At 34.4% G+C, this 17,069-nt stretch overlaps 1 protein-coding gene across 9 annotated transcripts in view; it reads left to right on the top strand.

Annotated features, from left to right (window-relative positions):
* The window catches only part of LAMA2 (laminin subunit alpha 2), a 611,630-nt gene that overhangs the window by 275,842 nt on the left and 318,719 nt on the right, over window positions 1-17,069 (top strand). For all 9 annotated transcript variants that reach the window (XM_065543374.2, XM_065543379.2, XM_065543380.2 and 6 more), the window contains exons 11-12: window positions 11,946-12,086; window positions 14,623-14,796. In XM_065543374.2, the coding sequence (XP_065399446.1) occupies window positions 11,946-12,086; window positions 14,623-14,796 (315 nt within the window). The remainder of the gene's footprint in view (window positions 1-11,945; window positions 12,087-14,622; window positions 14,797-17,069) is intronic.

Raw genomic sequence — 17,069 nt, forward strand, 5'->3', positions numbered from 1 at the left:
GTATTTATCAAAACATGCCTTGTGTGTGCTTTATTCTCTTTTCAAAACTCCACAGAAATCTCTAACCTTTACCACTTGTTCAAATAAAGGACAGGCCAAACTGAGCTTAAAATGGAAAGAAACCTCCTGAGTTTCTGGAATACATAAAATCAAACAGGGAAGAAAAAGAAGTGGTTTGCTATACCTACCACTCATACAATGGTGATGTCTGGTATTTGCAAGGAAAGAGAGTAACAAGTGAGTTCATTTTCTTTGGTAAATATAGCGAGAAAGGCTAGAACAAGAGCGCTGTGGTGATTAGCAGGGCTCCAAGGGAAAGCCCCTTGAGCTGCTTGCTGCCTGCTCTCAGCCGAACTCAATATTGTACTCAGAATGATGATAATCCTAATAAGAAAGATGCCTCCTGTGTAGACACTTGAAGCTCTACACAGACAATTAAAACGCAACAATAAACAGCAATTCAGAAATCATAAAAGAGAATGAAAATTAAGTAAATAGCGTCATTAAAATAAATGCCTTTCAACCATGTGATATCTTAAATAGAAAACTGTAAGTTCTTATAAACTAAATTGTTTCAGGATTAAAAACTTGCAGAAAGCAAGTTTCATAAAACATCTACATAATTATAAAAATCACAAATTATATGCATATAACATGAATTATATCACAAAATTACATCATATCACAATAATGTCACAATATGCCATGAAGAGTTACATCAAAATGTGCATGCAATGTACTACAATTAAGTGCCTACAGTCTCTTGTTTAAAAAAATAATAAATAACCCAGCATTTCAACAAAATATGCATACAATTTAAATACTGAAAGGACACTTAGTGTAGAGAGAAATGTAACAGTTCATACTGTTTCACAAAAACATGATTTGACATAGATATGTCAACTGATTGTAAAAACAGCATGGACCACAATGCTGTCTAAGAAGCAAAATTTTATTGAGAGACTAAAATATTGGAGATATAAATTCAAATCAAATGACATATTTTTAGCAGAAGGGGAAGAATATACACATAAGTGTCCATGTATTTATATCCAAGTTAGTAACTTTAAATAAGTATTTTTCTGTAAATAGAAATAATATAAATCACACGTGAAATAATGTGTATATAAGTATTCATCTCCAAAATGCATATTAACCTTAAATATTTATACCTTTATTCTCTTATACTGTAACATATGAGTTTTTAAATAATTTTTCATCAGAAAGAAATATCTCACTGAAGTGTGAAGATGTTTTTAAAAAGGGCTTCATTAAGAAGTCTTGGGCCTAACTGGTTTTTGTTTTATAAATTTTAAATGACTGCTCTGTGATGAGTGCATTTCAGTTGAGGCTGTATTATTTTTCCTGTGGGTAAAATGACATACTGAGCTGATATGGACATCACTTCTCCCACTTTTGCTATTTTAAAAACACAGATATGCTGCATAAACATAGCAAATAGATTTATAAACATTTGGATTCAAGAAAGAAAGGGAAATTCCTAGATGTCAGACCGAAGAGGGAAATCTAAGTTAAGCATAAGCAAAAGCTCAAGCTAAACTGAGCAACTGGGGTCATGGGGTGGGGGATGGGAGGCAAGTCTTAGTTCTAAGATTGGGGCTAATGTTTGGAGTTTTAATGCCCTCACTAGGACTTGCCACTAGGATTTGGACCCACAGAGGGAAATTGCAGCTGAACTCACTGAAGCAGGGACACTAGAAATACTTTCAGACAGGGAAATGGGGTCTAGAAAATTCTTCCTGCAAGCCTGCAGAGGCAGCTAGAAAACTTTTCTTTTAGGGCCTCTGAGTGGGTAAAGGTTACTTACCTTGTGTAGGACCAAATCCTCAAACCTGTGTGCCACATGGGAATGGGATCCATTTTTATTCTCCCTTTATGTGCTGGAATTCTTCAACAAGTCAAGGAAATGGTATTCCCATAGGAAAAATAATACAGCCTCAACTGAAAATGATCTCATCACAAAGCAAGTAAAGTACACAAAAGGAAAATAACTACAAAAGGAAACCAGCAGCCACAAAAATAAGAATATTTGTACACAAAGAACTAGAAAGGATAGTCCGAAAGAAGTTTTATATTCATAAAAATCTGTGATAATATTTTCATCACATAAATCATAAAAATGTTTAAAATATTGAATTGTAAAAGCATGAATAGAAGATTGAAGAATAAACAAAGAAGGAATAGGAAAAAAATAAAACAGATGCTATATTAAAATTCAAAAGTAATCAGGTTTGGAAAAGAAACATATGTAATTTACTTCCAGAAATGAAAAAAATATATATAGTCATTGAAATTAAAAATTCAATCATTGGGTTAAACAAGAGATGAGAAACTGCAGGATAGAACATCAGAAATATAGACCTGAAAAAATTACCTATAAATTGACATAAGGAAGTAAATAAATATGATGCTAACTGACTCATAGAAATTCAACGGAAGTTTAGCAGAAGTTGCCAAAGAAGAGATTAGAAGAAGTTGAGGAGAAACAATATTCAAAAAAAAAATGAAGGAGAAAAGAATGATCATGAATTAAAAACTATTATAAATCCTCAGTTTGAGGATGATAAAAAATAATCTTACCCATAGTAGAAAATCTGTCAACCAGCAAGACAAAGATAAAAATATTAAAACTGGGGGCAACTATCTTTATTGTGAGTGTTTACCACTCACAGTCCAACTTCATTGAAAGAAATATTAAATAATATATGTCCTTTAGTAAGAATATTGAACCCATAAGACATTTTAACTGGATTGTAGCCTAGAAGAATCTATCTATAAAAAGCAGTAGTATTTCTTTATGTCAATGACAAGCAAATAGAAAATATAATAAAAATATTTAGAATAGCGACAAAAACTTTGTGATACCTAAAAATAAATGTTTTTAAAATTGAGATAATTTTTAAAGGTTATTGAAGAACGTAAAATTCTAAATGAGCAGACAGCTGACCATCACCAAGTACCAGTGAAAATCTGTGAAATTTTAAATGTTTACCATTTCTATTAATAGAGTTAATTAGTACCACAATTTAAGAGGGCAATATGGCATTATTTAGTAGCTTTGAAGGTGATAAAACCCTGTCAACCAACAATTCCACATCCAAATATTTACCCCAAAAAACTCTTAAAATATGTACAGAACAACCATCTAAAAAGTGCTCAATGTAGACGTACTTACTATGATGAAGATAAGAAAAATAAATAAATAGCAAAAATAAATTCTCATATTCCCTTTAGTCTGATAAAAAACCAGTTAAGTGAATGAAACAGGTCTTCATGTATAAACAATGATAAATTTCAGAAACTTCAGGTGGAAAAACAATGTCATTATGCTATTATTTATATCAAGTTGTAAAACATAAAACAATGCTACATTGTGAGTACATACATTATAATTTAAAAATTTAAATACACTTGTAGGGTAAGTAGTAATTTCAGAATAGTAGTTACCTCTAGAGAAACAGGAAAGGGAATAAAACAGAAGTGAAATGAGATTCATTTGTATCTAAGTATCATTGCTTTAAAAATATATCTGAGGCAAATATAAAATATGAATGTTTTGTTACCTCTAGGTTGCATGGGTAATGCATGTTATATGTGCTTTTTTAATGTCTTAAAATAATTTCTAACTTAAATTTCTTTAATTGAATGTAAAAAAGAATTCCAGATTTAAAAAGAAGTGAATGAAATTTTTAATAAAATGTCAACTACATTATTGCATTTTACACATAAGATTTCCTCTTCAACAATGATATTAATGAACATTATCATCATCATATTTCAAAATGTTAAAGGAATGCTAGCTCAAGACACTAAAATGTTTATAATATTTTTGCATTGTTAAAAATTTTGAAATTTCTGTCTCTTATGAATTATAAGAGGCAAGTCAATTTCAGATATATGACAAGTCATTGAATGTAAGTGCTGTCTGACTCTCAGTATTTGTTTATTTCAAGTACCATATGCTAGAAATTGGCTCTTTTGCAGTTTGGTGTCATATTATTTATGCAAAATCAGTTGGTTTGTAGAATCTCACACATAATATAAATTGACCTTGATCTAGGTAGGAATATGTGCTTTTAGTTTTATCAAAGTCTTATAATAGAAAGATAAACAGTGAAGTAGAAGACTAGAAATTAAAGTCTGTATTTTCGTATTGTTTTCCTTTGTTTTTATTGCATTTTTCCATTAAGTCCTTACAGGCCCATGAGACTATGTGATCTGGCCTTGGCTTACCTCTCCAGAATGTTCTTGAGTATCAGTCACTGTTTTTCAGCTTTGCTTAAATTTCTTGAGTCTATTAGTTCTTTGTAGCATCTGGAATTGTATAAGTTCTATTCGAATTGCTTGGGAAATCTCATTTCTAGCCCTATTCCTTTGCTTAGCCAGGCATTTTTAATGGCTTGGCTTAACTTCAACTTTCACAGGAAAGCTGCCCCTGCATCCTCAAATCATATCATTCTCATAGCATAATCACTTTTCAAACCCTTTTCTTTTCTTTTATGATCTCATAATTATTAATTCTGTTTTATGTCTATCTTACCTCTGGTGATGATATGGACCCTATGTATTTTCTTTATCATTGTACAATAAGAAGATAACACAATGACTCATACAAAAGAAAGATGGAAGGAAGAGAGCTAAAATCTCGTGAAGCTTTAACAGTCATTTAGCCTTTCTGATTCTATTTTGTCATCTATGAAATGGTGTCATTGAATCTTTTCTGCCTTTCAATAGGTATAATTATAACATTGAAGCCCCGTACAAATATAAAGTATAACTATAAATACCTATTGGATTACTTTTTGTTGTTGTTTATATTGCTTTTCTCAAGCAGAGATAAGTTTCTGTTCTTTTTCCCTGAAAGGATTTTTATGGTGTGTTAACATTTTTATTGGTTTTGGATTTCCCCCTTCTTTTTCATTTGTGTACAGGAATGGTCACTTCATTAACCTGTAGACTTGATTCCTGGGTATTTTTACAAATGGCCTTCAATGGTACATTTAATCCTGAATCTAAATTACAGATGTAGAATTTTTGGCATAAAAGGTTCATGCAGGAATTTATCTCTTGCAACAGCTACAGTTCAAATAACATTATGTTAGCCAATTTTTTACATTGACAGACTCCTTGACCAAACTTTGGAAAGGCTTCTCTTAGTCCTCTTTTTGATGAGGCCTCTTCGTTGAGCCTTGTCCTCAAACCTAGCTTGGTTATAGCAAGAATTCTGCAAAGTCAGTGTGTGAATGACCCCTTACCCTTGATATCTGATCCCTCTGGCCTGTCTTCAACAAGAATCCTGTTCATGTGGTTTAGTAAGAATCCCCCGTATCCCTGATGTCTCTTCTTAATGATTGTTCACCCCTGATCCTTGCTCCATGGCTATAAATCTCCACCCTGTTCCTTGGCTGTGAATCCCTACTTGTTCATGTTGTATTGGGAATGGAGGCTAGTTCTTTACTAAGGTCGCTTTTTCCCTATTGCAGTAGTTTTTCACTGAAGCCTATTTTCATTGTTTTAACTACTGTCCAGCTCTGGTTCTCTTTCACACTATTAAAAGCTAAGCTTGTGAAAAGTGAGAACTAATGTTTATGTATTTCCTTCTCCTCCCTAACCCATCAACTGTTATCTAGCCTTGGAAAAGTGTGTTTTAGGAGTAAGTCCTCAACAAATACTGCTAATTAACTAATTATCCTTGTTTTGTTAACTTCTTTTAATACTAGGATGCATTAGTATAAAGGTCATAACAGAAGAAAACCTGTAATTAACTACAAACTACCAAAAAACCAAGCATGACTGAGAAATTCCTGAAGCAATTATCACAGAAAAATAACTTAAATGTCACTGTATCTATTCCTGGTAACTTTGTCAGTAGTACTCCAAGCTGACTAACAATCACAGTTCAGTATGTATTGCTGAAGTTGTACCTAATTTATAAGGCAGTAGCTTCCATGAGAAAGAATATAAGAAAACTACTGTGACTGTATTTCTCCATAGAAAAACTGTACTGAGGAAACTACAGCAAAAAGAAAATTGATGTCAACACGATAGTATCTCACTTCAAGAAATCAAAAACAAAAGAACTTAGTAAAATTTTTCTAATTCAACTTTGTTTTTAAAGGGAAAAGAGAACTAAAGAAAAAAAGGCAGCCATGATAAGTTTTTTGAAGCATAGGCCACAACATTGAGCTATGTTCAACAGAAATAGATGTCTAAAGCACACATTTCTTCCTAAAAGAATGAAAACTGGTTCTTGGGGAACAAAAATATCATTGATTTTATGTGAAGGCAAACATTCACATGGTGCATCTGTACATAAAATATATCTGGAGTATTAAAGCTTCATGGTGGGGATGATTATGAAAAAATGGCTATATAGGTTCTGTAGGGACATGATAATAAAAAATAGATTAAGTAGACTGAAAACACTAGTCTAAAGTGAAGTGACATGTTTTAATATCATAATATGTGAGAATATAAAAGTATTTATGTGTGGATTATTTACAATGGAAAAATGAATATTATCTATTGGGGGAACCTGCCCCCAATATTTCAACATAGGTTCTTTCTATTTTCCCTAAGAGTTGACTGGTCTGAGAAATAAAGAGAAAGAATACAAAGAGAGGAATTTTACAGCTGGGCCTCTGGGGGTGACATCACATATTGGTAGGACTGTGATGCCCACCTGAGCCACAAAACCAGCAAGTTTTTATTAAGGATTTCAAAAGGGGAAGGGGTGTACGAACAGGGAGTAGTTCACAAAGATCACATGCTTCAAAGGGCAAAAGGGAGAACAAAGATCACGTGCTTCTGAGGAAACAGGGCACAGACAAAAGCAAAGATCACAATGCAAACGGAAAAATTAGAATTACTGATGCGGATCTATGTTTAGCTGTGCATGTATTGTCTTGATAAACATCTTAAACAACAGAAAACAGGATTCGAGAGCAGAGAACTGGTCTGACCTCAAATTTACCAGGGTGGGGTTTCTTCCCCACCCTAATAAGCCTGAGGGTACTGCAGGAGATCAGGGTATATTTCAGTATTTCAGTCCTTATCTCAACCGCATAAAACAGACACTCCCAGAGCAGCCTTTATAGACCTCCCCCAAGGAATGCATTCCTTTCCCAAGGTCTTAATTATTAATATTCCTTGCAAGGAAAAGAATTCAGCGATATCTTCCCTACTTGCATATCCATTTATAGGCTCTGCAAGAAGGAAAATATAGCTGTATTCTGCCTGACCCCACAGGCAGTCAGACCTTATAGTTGTCTTCCCTTGTTCCCTGAAAATTGCTGTTATTCCTTTCTTTTGCAAGGTGCACTGATTTCATATTGTTCAAACACACATGTTTTACAATCAATTTGTACAGTTTAACACAATAGTGGTCCTGAGGTGACATACCTTCTCAGCTTATGAAGATAACAGGATTAAGAGATTAAAGTAAGACAGGCATAAGAAATTATAAAAGTATTAATTTTGGGAACTGATATGTGTCCATATTAAAATGAAATCTTCACAATTTGTGTTTCTCTGCTGTGGCTCCAGTTGGTCCCTCAGTTCGGGGTCCCTGACTTCCTGTAACAATTATCAGTTCATATTTCATTTTATTAATATAATTGATTAGAATAATGGCATAGAAATAGCTAAAGTCGAATATTTGGTTTTAAGAAAATATGGTGTTATAAGGTAATGAATATTAATCTCTAGAGTGGAAGTCTGTAGCATTCTAGAAATTACCCTGTTTTATAGGCTTTAGTGTGAAAGTTATCATTAACTATGCAAATTGAAAAGAATCACTAATGGACTCTATACAAATAAAGTGTTAAAATGAATTTATTGGATCAATAGGAGTTTCCCAGTAGGAATGCTGAGAGATTTAATACATTAGACTCCATTTTGTTTAGATTAACAGTTAAAACAACTTTAAATTTTTTTATTAAATTATGTTTTTGCAACCATTGAAGTACAAACAAAAAAAGAAAAAATTATTTATATGTTAATACCTTTTTAAAATTCATCAGTACAAATAAGTTATAGAATTATAAAGGAACATAGAAATTTCATGATGATTAAAATAACATTCAATCTGGAAGGTACAAGACTTTTACCATCATCATTTGGTATTTAGGGTCAATTTAGGGTCTGTGCTTTAGGGACTGAATTGGATGATGGTAATAAGGTATAATATATGGTCTGTGCCAATCTTATAAATGGCAAGAAAAGAATAAAATTATGGTTTTACTGTTTGTATTTATTTATCTATTTATTTATTTCAATAAATGCCCTTTAGTAGATATTTTTACGTCTGGAGACATTCTTACATCTGGAAGAGGACAGCGTGGCAGTACCCTATTTTACTCTTATGAAAATCTTGGGATACATCTTTTTTGCTCAACCCTATGGTTTTTCTGCCTTATTTTTTTCTTCAGGGGCATAGTGGACTCTGGTGATGAATTTGGTGTCAGGTCCAGAACATGTTGTCTGTATGCCTCTTACAACAATGATTTTCTTCCACCTTGTAATATACTTATCTGAAATCAGCCTCATCAGAAAGTACATAGGGAAACTATCATGACTCTATTTCTCCAGGTGGAAACTGTGCTAAGGGAACTATAGCAAAAAAGAAAATTCCTACTTCCTTTACTATAATCCTCTTGAGGGCATTTTTATATTCCCTCTGATATCTCATATGTCTTGTATATAGTAGTTCAGCTATAAGGTGATGAACGAATAATATAAAGAATAAAGCAACAATAAGAAATAATGTACAGAGCATTTATTCATAATTTGATATTGATATTGATAACAGAGGAAGTGAAATTATTGAAAGAGCTCAATCATAAAGCTAATGGCTCACTTGCAAGCTGGGAATCAAAAAAAATGTAAGTCCTAGAATATTCATATCAAGAAGATCTTCCAAGAATAAGCCAGGAATGCAATTAGGAGCTGACTCATGGATGACAATGGTTGATGAGTCACAAAGAAAGTTAGAAAAAGCAATGATGTCCCTGGAGACACATAGAAAGAATTGGAACTAGACTGTCAAGATCATGTATATTAACAAGCTAGTAGAAGGCGGGAAACTTTGGTCTCTATGAAGATGTGCACAAAAGTCCCGGAACACGGTACTTCTGTGTTCGAATTGTGCTACTCTAAATTATATAAAATATACTCTGTAATGTAGTAAAGAAAGATTTCTTTAAGCCAATGTCTTACATTTTATAGACATTTTACTTGCTACTGCCAACTTAAGTGACTCAAGTATAGTTCTGTTGATTCATCTCCTAATGAACAACTGCTAATGAATGACTTACCAATTCCTAAGGAATATCTCTTAGGATGGGCTTTCTGAGGGCAGGGCCCTGGATCTCAAGTACCAAGTGAAGTTCTAGCATATAGGAAGTATTAAATGCAAGACTGAGTATCCCTATCCAAAATGCTTGAGGCCAGAAATGTTTCAGATTTTTGATTTTTTCAGATTTTGGAATATTTGCAGAATACATACTGGCTGATCATTCCTAATCAGAAAATCCAAAATCTGAAATGCTCCAATGAGCATTCCTTTTGAGCATCATATAGGTGCCCCCAAAGTTTCAAATTTTGAAACATTTCAGATTTGGGATTTTCTGATTAGGGATGCTCAACCTGCACATTTGTCTTGAAAAATAAATAATGAATGAACCTCCAACTTTTAAAATGAATTCTTGTTCCCAATGTCTTTGCTAACATCAGTCTCTCATTCTGTCTATGTCCATAAGTTGAATTTTTAAACCATGCTTCAAGGATCGGGTCAAACTCCACTCCTGTTTTAAAGCTTCCTTAAGCCTTATAGCAGAAATTAGTGCTTCCTCTATGTGCCCATAATTTAATTCATTTCTCAGATGCACTTACCATATTCCACCCTGCATTATAGTTGATTGTGAGTATATCTTTTTACCCAACTAGATATTGGATTTTAAGGACAAAGACCTTGACTTATTTATCTTCAGAGTGCCTAGAATTCCTACCCTAATATGTTGCTTCAGGTTATTAAATAAAATTGAATATGAAATTATTTAATCATATTTTTTCAAGGTCATTTTACTAGGCTAAAATGGAACTAAGGAAAATGTAGCTAGTGTCTGCAAATTTCTCATTGTTGAACTTAGTCTGAATCTCAGAATAGTGGCATTATAAGCTTTCAAATTAGAGTAAATGAAAAGTAGATTAGACCAAGCGCATAAGAACACAGTGTACAGAACAGCTGTACTGTGTCCTCAACGGAATAAACTAAATCATAATTACAGATATGTTTCATCTTTCTTGCCTTTATACTCTTTTGAAGATGCTCTCAACTTTAGTGCTTTGGGGATTTATTTGTCACTATAAGTCTGAAATTAGTTTGATTAGTTTTGCTGATATCTATCATTTCAAAATGTCTGAAATCTGCCTTAAAAAGTAAGCTGGCAAAAATCTTATGGCAGTGCTTAGTAAGGTTCCCACATAGAAGTGGCTGAGTTTGTAAATGAGTCATAATAATTCAGTATCAAAAAGTTAATTTAAGACAAATTATTCTCTTGGATATAAGGAGGACCGCTTTCTTTATTCTTAAAATTTTCTCCTTATTTCTTCATGCTATTTTACTCTTCTCTTCTGATTTTCCATATATGTTCTCAGATTTTATCATCCCTATCTTCTGCTCAATCTGGGTTTGTTTAAAGATGTTTTTATTAAGCTCGCACTCTGTGTATAGCACTTTTCTATGCATGAAAAACATGACAGCCAAGAGATTTATTTGAACTTAGTAAATTTGATGAAGCTAATGCTCAATGCTGTACCAGGAACCATGTTATTTTCTCAGACTATAAAGATAAGTAAGACAGAGTTTCTACCCCTGAATAGATTATGGTAGATAGCTAGAGAGAACAATCTTTGAACAATGCTTTTTTGTGGTTGTGATAGGGTAATGTATAAAGGGCTATGAAAACTACATTGAGAGAGAAGTTAGTTGTCCATGGGAATTTATTAAAAAGCCTCAGAACTGATAATAAGGGAATTCAAGGAAGAAGGGAAATGTAGAGAAAATGTGTATGTAGGGAATATTACAAATCTGTTTCCTGGAAAGCAGGATGCCTTCGTTTAGAAGTATTAGTCAAGATTAACTGCTCTTTAAATTGAGAGATTACATCCTTCCCTGTTTATCATTATAGGGTCAGCTTTCACTGGCCTGAGTCCACATTTTAGGCTCAACTGTATACAAATAATTTTTCAGTGTACTGAAAGTAGGATTAATGAAACCAGTCTGGAGAGCAGTCACAGAATGAGAATAGTTCTTTCCCATAGTATCACTATGTGACTAACTGATTGTTCTGATGTGTTACAGAAAACACTGTAAACAGTTAACCAGGAGAAAACTTTGCTACCTTTCTACTTTATCTAATCTTTACCCCAGTTTCTCTACCTGTCAAGTTCCTATGCTTGCCTCAAATGTACATATTTTTAATCTGAAATGTGAAAAGTATTTATAACTGGTGTGATATCAATGTTCTATTATACATCCATGTATTAATGTCTTTAATTTTACCATAAAATTAAATGAAGTACCTCAATAACAGAACAGTGAACCTAACTGGCCCCATTTTAGTCTAATTCATTCCTGCACAGGTATTTATCATGACATTTACTCTACACTCAACCTACGTGAAGATCAAAATAGTCACTTTTACGAGAGATTTGCATCCAGTAATCTTTCTCACCCGTGTAATTAGAATGGATATGGCTTAATATAGAGCTTTCGAGCAGATTTTTAAAAATATCATTATACTTTAAATATAGTTGAGAGGGTAAAATGAAGAATGTACAGTTAATATTTTCCTATACAGACATGGACACAGCTCATAATGTTGAAGGATACCTCTGTTGCTGATACATCTCTTTATTTTCAGGAGAATGTTGAAGGAGGAGACTGTAGTCGTTGCAAATCCGGCTTCTTCAATTTGCAAGAGGATAATTGGAAAGGCTGCGATGAGTGTTTCTGTTCAGGTGTTTCAAACAGATGTCAGAGTTCCTACTGGACCTATGGCAAAGTAAGCAAGCACCATTTGGTTCTGTTTGCTGCCCCATCAGCCTTCTTTGTTGCTTTCATTGTGGTTCCTTTGTAAGAAATTTTTACATACTTTTTTCTGATAGTGAACTTCTACATGAAGTTACATGAAGAAGTAATGGAATTTTCTTCAAATGCTAATCTGTATTTTTGCTCAAAGCCTTTGAGGTTGTATTTGTAATATTGTGTAGACTGGAATTTCTTAGAATAGGTAGACATTGTCTTTTTAGTGTTCATGATTACTCTACGAAACAGTAATGCAATTAAGGTTTGAACTCCAAGGGTGCATGATTTAAGAGAGAAAACACGACATTGTGATATGAATTATAGTTTCCATTTACTAGTATGTTTGTATGCAAGTTGAGAAAAACTCTTTATCATCTATATACATAATACATATTATCCACCAACCCTTTAGTTACTATTTGATGTTGCCTAGGCTCTTTCATTATTAAAAGGGGACATTAAATATAGACAATACCTTCATTCTGAGTTGGCTTGAAAAGCTATTAAACTATTTAATAGCAACTGAAATTTTCTTTCTTTCTTTCTTTTTTTTTTTTTTGAGATGGAGTCGTGCTCTGTTGCCCAGGCTGGAGTGCAGTGGCGCAATCTCGGCTCACTGCAAGCTCTAGTTCCCGGGTTCACACCATTCTCCTGCCTCAGCCTCCCAAAAAGCTGGGACTACAGGCGCCCGCCACCACGCCCGGCTAATTTTTTGTATGTTTTAGTAGAGACGGGGATTCACCACGTTAGCCAGGATGGTCTCGATCTCCTGACCTCGTGATCCACCTGCCTCGGACTCCCAAAGTACTGGGATTACAGATGTGAGCCACCGCGCCCGGCCTAAAAATTTTCTTTGTTTAACATGAATGTCTTTACTTTTCTGACTTCATTGCCTACACTACTTACTGCCTTTTCAACTCTGTGCAGACAGCATGTTGTCTCCCTATACAGAAGAGTGTCAGAGGAAAATGGGACTTTCTGGGAATTTTACACAGCCTATGTGGCTGGACTTAAGAGTGTAGAATGGTAGGAAATGGGCTAGAGAGAGAGAGAAATCTAGAGAGGGGAATGAGAAGCTAGAACTGATAGGGTTGAATATGCTACGAATTTGAGATATTTTACTTGGAGTGTCATTGAAGAATTTTAAGCTAAGGACTGACATTATCAGAGTTGTGTTTTATAAAGACTGCTATTTAGATAAACTATTTCCTAAACACTTCTTCCTTTCAACTTTAATCAGCGGACTAATCCTGAACAGAGCTATCAAATATTTTCTCTGCCTGCAGTGCTTTTAAGTCAAACCTCATATTATGAAATATTATCTATACTTTATCAACTATATTGCTTTCAGAGCAGACTTCAAAGAATCAAGCACAGATGGACATCTAGTCTAACTTCCTCATTTTGTTTACAAAGTCCCACCACACCCTCCAGACTACTCCACTGACAGATGAAAGTTTCATAGCCAGCCAAGGGGCAGAGCTGGTACTCAAGCTTTGATCATCAGATGCTAGAGACACAGAATCCCACTCAACTGTCTTAGAATGCCTCAAGGGTGACGTTAGAAAGGGAAGAAGAGCAAGGAATATATTACTTATTGTCCAGTAAGTCAACAGGTTGTACCTGGTTTCTATTTCTCATTTAACCAAAGAAATCTCAGTGATTTCACAGCTTTGGGATAAGCAGAGTCAAATAATCTATGAAGAAAGTTTTAAAAATATTTCATCCACATAGAGTCACCCTTAGCATTCTGCTTCCCATCACCCACAACATGAAGCAGCTCATGCATGTCTAGTAGGTTCCTGATAGCTTGTACCCTAAGCCCTCAGTAATCAGTGTTTTGTCCTGACTGGGTAGGATGCTTTAAATTAGACATGTAGCTGTGGGCCTGAACTTGGCTGGAGCATAAAGATGTAAAAACAAATCATTATGCATTCCCTGATTCCTCCTTTAAGGTTCCTTCCATTTCTGGGTCAGGGATCGAGGCTGTGGGTCCCCACAGAACTTCTGACCCTGTTTGAAGGAATACATACAGTATTGCGAGGTGTTGTCATAGTAACAGGCCGGTGGGTTCAAACATCCTTAAGGCTCAAAGTAGAAATTTTTCTAAAAGCAACAAGAAATTACTAGTGGAGTAAAAAATATGGAACTGAAAGTCCAACTGTTTGATTAAGTGTATGTTATAACCGTTGTATGACTTTGAGTGAGTTTCTATGTTTAAGAAAGTGGTATTTGGAACGACAATCTTTTAAAAAGCATAAGTTCAATGAAAACAGATTATTATAGAATACCTTGGAAACTCCTAGAAACGTCGAGGAAAAAAATAAACAATGGAAACCTACATGAGTACATATGTCTAATGATATTCATAATGCTCATGTTTTTTTTAAATGTTTGTAGTTTTGTGTTTTTTTTTTTTTAATTTCCAAAAGTAGACATGACCAGGAACATGAAAGAAAATGAAGCTTAGAGATATTTTTTTAAAATTAATGATGACGTGTGTTTTCTCTAAGATACAAGATATGAGTGGCTGGTATCTGACTGACCTTTCTGGCCGCATTCGAGTGGCTCCCCAGCAGGACGACTCGGACTCACCTCAGCAGATCAGCATCAGTAACGCGGAGGCCCGGCAAGCCCTGCCGCACAGCTACTACTGGAGCGCACCGGCTTCCTATCTGGGAAACAAAGTAAGTCCACGCTTGATTCCCACTATTCTGCTTTAACTGACTGATGGTGAGAATGGGTTTTAGTTGGTAATTCTTTTAGAGAAAAACAAAATTAAATACACACTGGGCTGGATTGCCAGAACCAGCTAAATCACATTGAGTTGGGCGTCTCTTCCATGTTGCACAAGACCTTAACCAGCCATGACATCCCTAATATCCAACTTTGTATAGTTGATGTTCTATGTAAACTTTTTGAATGGGCAAATAAATTAATGAAGCCTCTAGGGTATTTTGTAAAGCAAATTACAGCTATTGGAAGAAACTGTGTTGTGCTTATGTGAAAAGAACTGTTTTCTGGAGTTGTTTATGGTGGGATACTTACTGAAGGTTTTCTCATCTGTTTCTATTCCATTACAAAACTGATACTCAAGAGATTTACTTTTCCTTCTACCTGATATGAATGTTAATTGGAAAAGAAATGTATTACATAACTAATTAAATGCTTGCCAGGAGGCTTATGTAAACAACATATTTCCTGGAGCTCAGACAGAAACTACCCTAAAAGTGCCAGATTGGAAGCACATGTTTGTTTTAAAGCCCACACATACGTAAAAACATACACAGATAAACAAATGTAGCAGCCTCAGACATACAGGCTTATTTTTTTCTGTTGTGGATTATGTCTATCTAGATAGATATCTTGGGGTTTAGAATTTTAGTTTATCTTGCCTAATACTTCGTTGGAAATAAAATTTGGTGACTTCTTTATAAACGTGAATACTTGCTTGTTATGTGAAAGTTAATACCTTCTCAGCTGATAGTTAAAATACCTGATCACACCAGAAGCTGTGATGGGAAAATCCCTTCGTGAATTGATGCTGTTTAAGCCTAGTTTACACCTAACAAAATATAGCATTATTTATGAAGAAATCGTCATTGATTAAGCAAATAAAAGTATGTTTATAGTCAGTGGTTTTCTTGCATGGCATGTGAGTATTGAAATAGAAAAACTTAGTATCTCATATGCTACTCAGTGAATGGGAACTTGTGGTGTTGGCTGGTTGAAACATTTTTAACTCATGGCCGTTTTCTTATTTTTAACAGACCTCTAAATGCTATTACAAAAAGTGTGTAAATGTCTAAAACACATTTTCAATGAACATGTATTCTAAGAGACAGCGTATGTTGCATAAAATTCAATAGCTGTAATAAAAATCAAATTAAACTTCTATTTGCAAGGCCCTTTACATCAAGAAGTCATTTTATTCTATTCTATTTAGGAAACTCTGGTATTCCCAAAAAGAACAAAATAGCATGTAGGACTTGAATTTCCCACTGCTTAAAATTGCCAAAAAAAATATAAAAATGTACTGTCAATTTTTTTAAAAAAAAACTACTCTGAGGAGTTCCAAGAAGAGCCTTAGGTCAAAATTGGATGAATTTCAAAGGTCTTATTTCTTATATGATGGCAACACTTATTTAAAGTAGCTTAAAATAGAAATATTCTTTACCAGATTTTCCATCCTTTCTTCTTTGGTCATATGCATTTTTTTTCTGTTGGCTGACAATCAAACTGACAGAAGGAAAGCAAGCAAATGGAATATTCGATAGAATCAGAACAAAGAATTTGGACATCCCATTAGTAGTTGTTGGTTCCCGAAGATAACTTCCCTTATCCTGGTTGAAATGTTTCTTTCTTATAACCCACAATGAAGCTCTTCATATTCCCCTACCAATCATTTTCACATCAAAACGCTGTTCTTGCCTGTGCTGCCGTTTCCATTCGTTGAACAAAATAACAGTAACAGGGTGTACAAATTGTTTGAATACGGAGGACATTTTTAATGTAACGTGAAGCCCTTGGTGGTTTACTCTCAGGCATCTCAGTATAAATGAAACAATTTGCCTTAATAACTGAACCATATAAATTTTTGATACTACAATAATACTGCAAGCTCTCAGAAATTACCACAGTACATCTTAACTGTCATGTCACATCACGTAAATTATAGTCATGATGACATGCTTAGCTTGGTTGATTTAATATCTTGCTAAGGAAATGGAAAATTGTAGGGCCTTGTCGGTAAATTCAATAAAGCCACTTTTCTAAATAGCTGAAACTAAAATCTTTTTCTTTTCTTTTTTTTTTTTTTTTTAAAACGGAGTCTCGCTCTGTCGCTCAGGCTGGAGTGCAGTGGCAAGATCTCGGTTCCCTGCAAGCTCTGCCTCCCGGGTTCACACCATTCTCCTGTCTCAGCCTCCCTAGTAGCTGGGACTACAGGTGCCCGCCACCA

The sequence above is a fragment of the Macaca fascicularis genome, chromosome 4 (assembly GCF_037993035.2).
Source record: "Macaca fascicularis isolate 582-1 chromosome 4, T2T-MFA8v1.1".
Taxonomy (NCBI): Eukaryota; Metazoa; Chordata; class Mammalia; order Primates; family Cercopithecidae; genus Macaca; species Macaca fascicularis.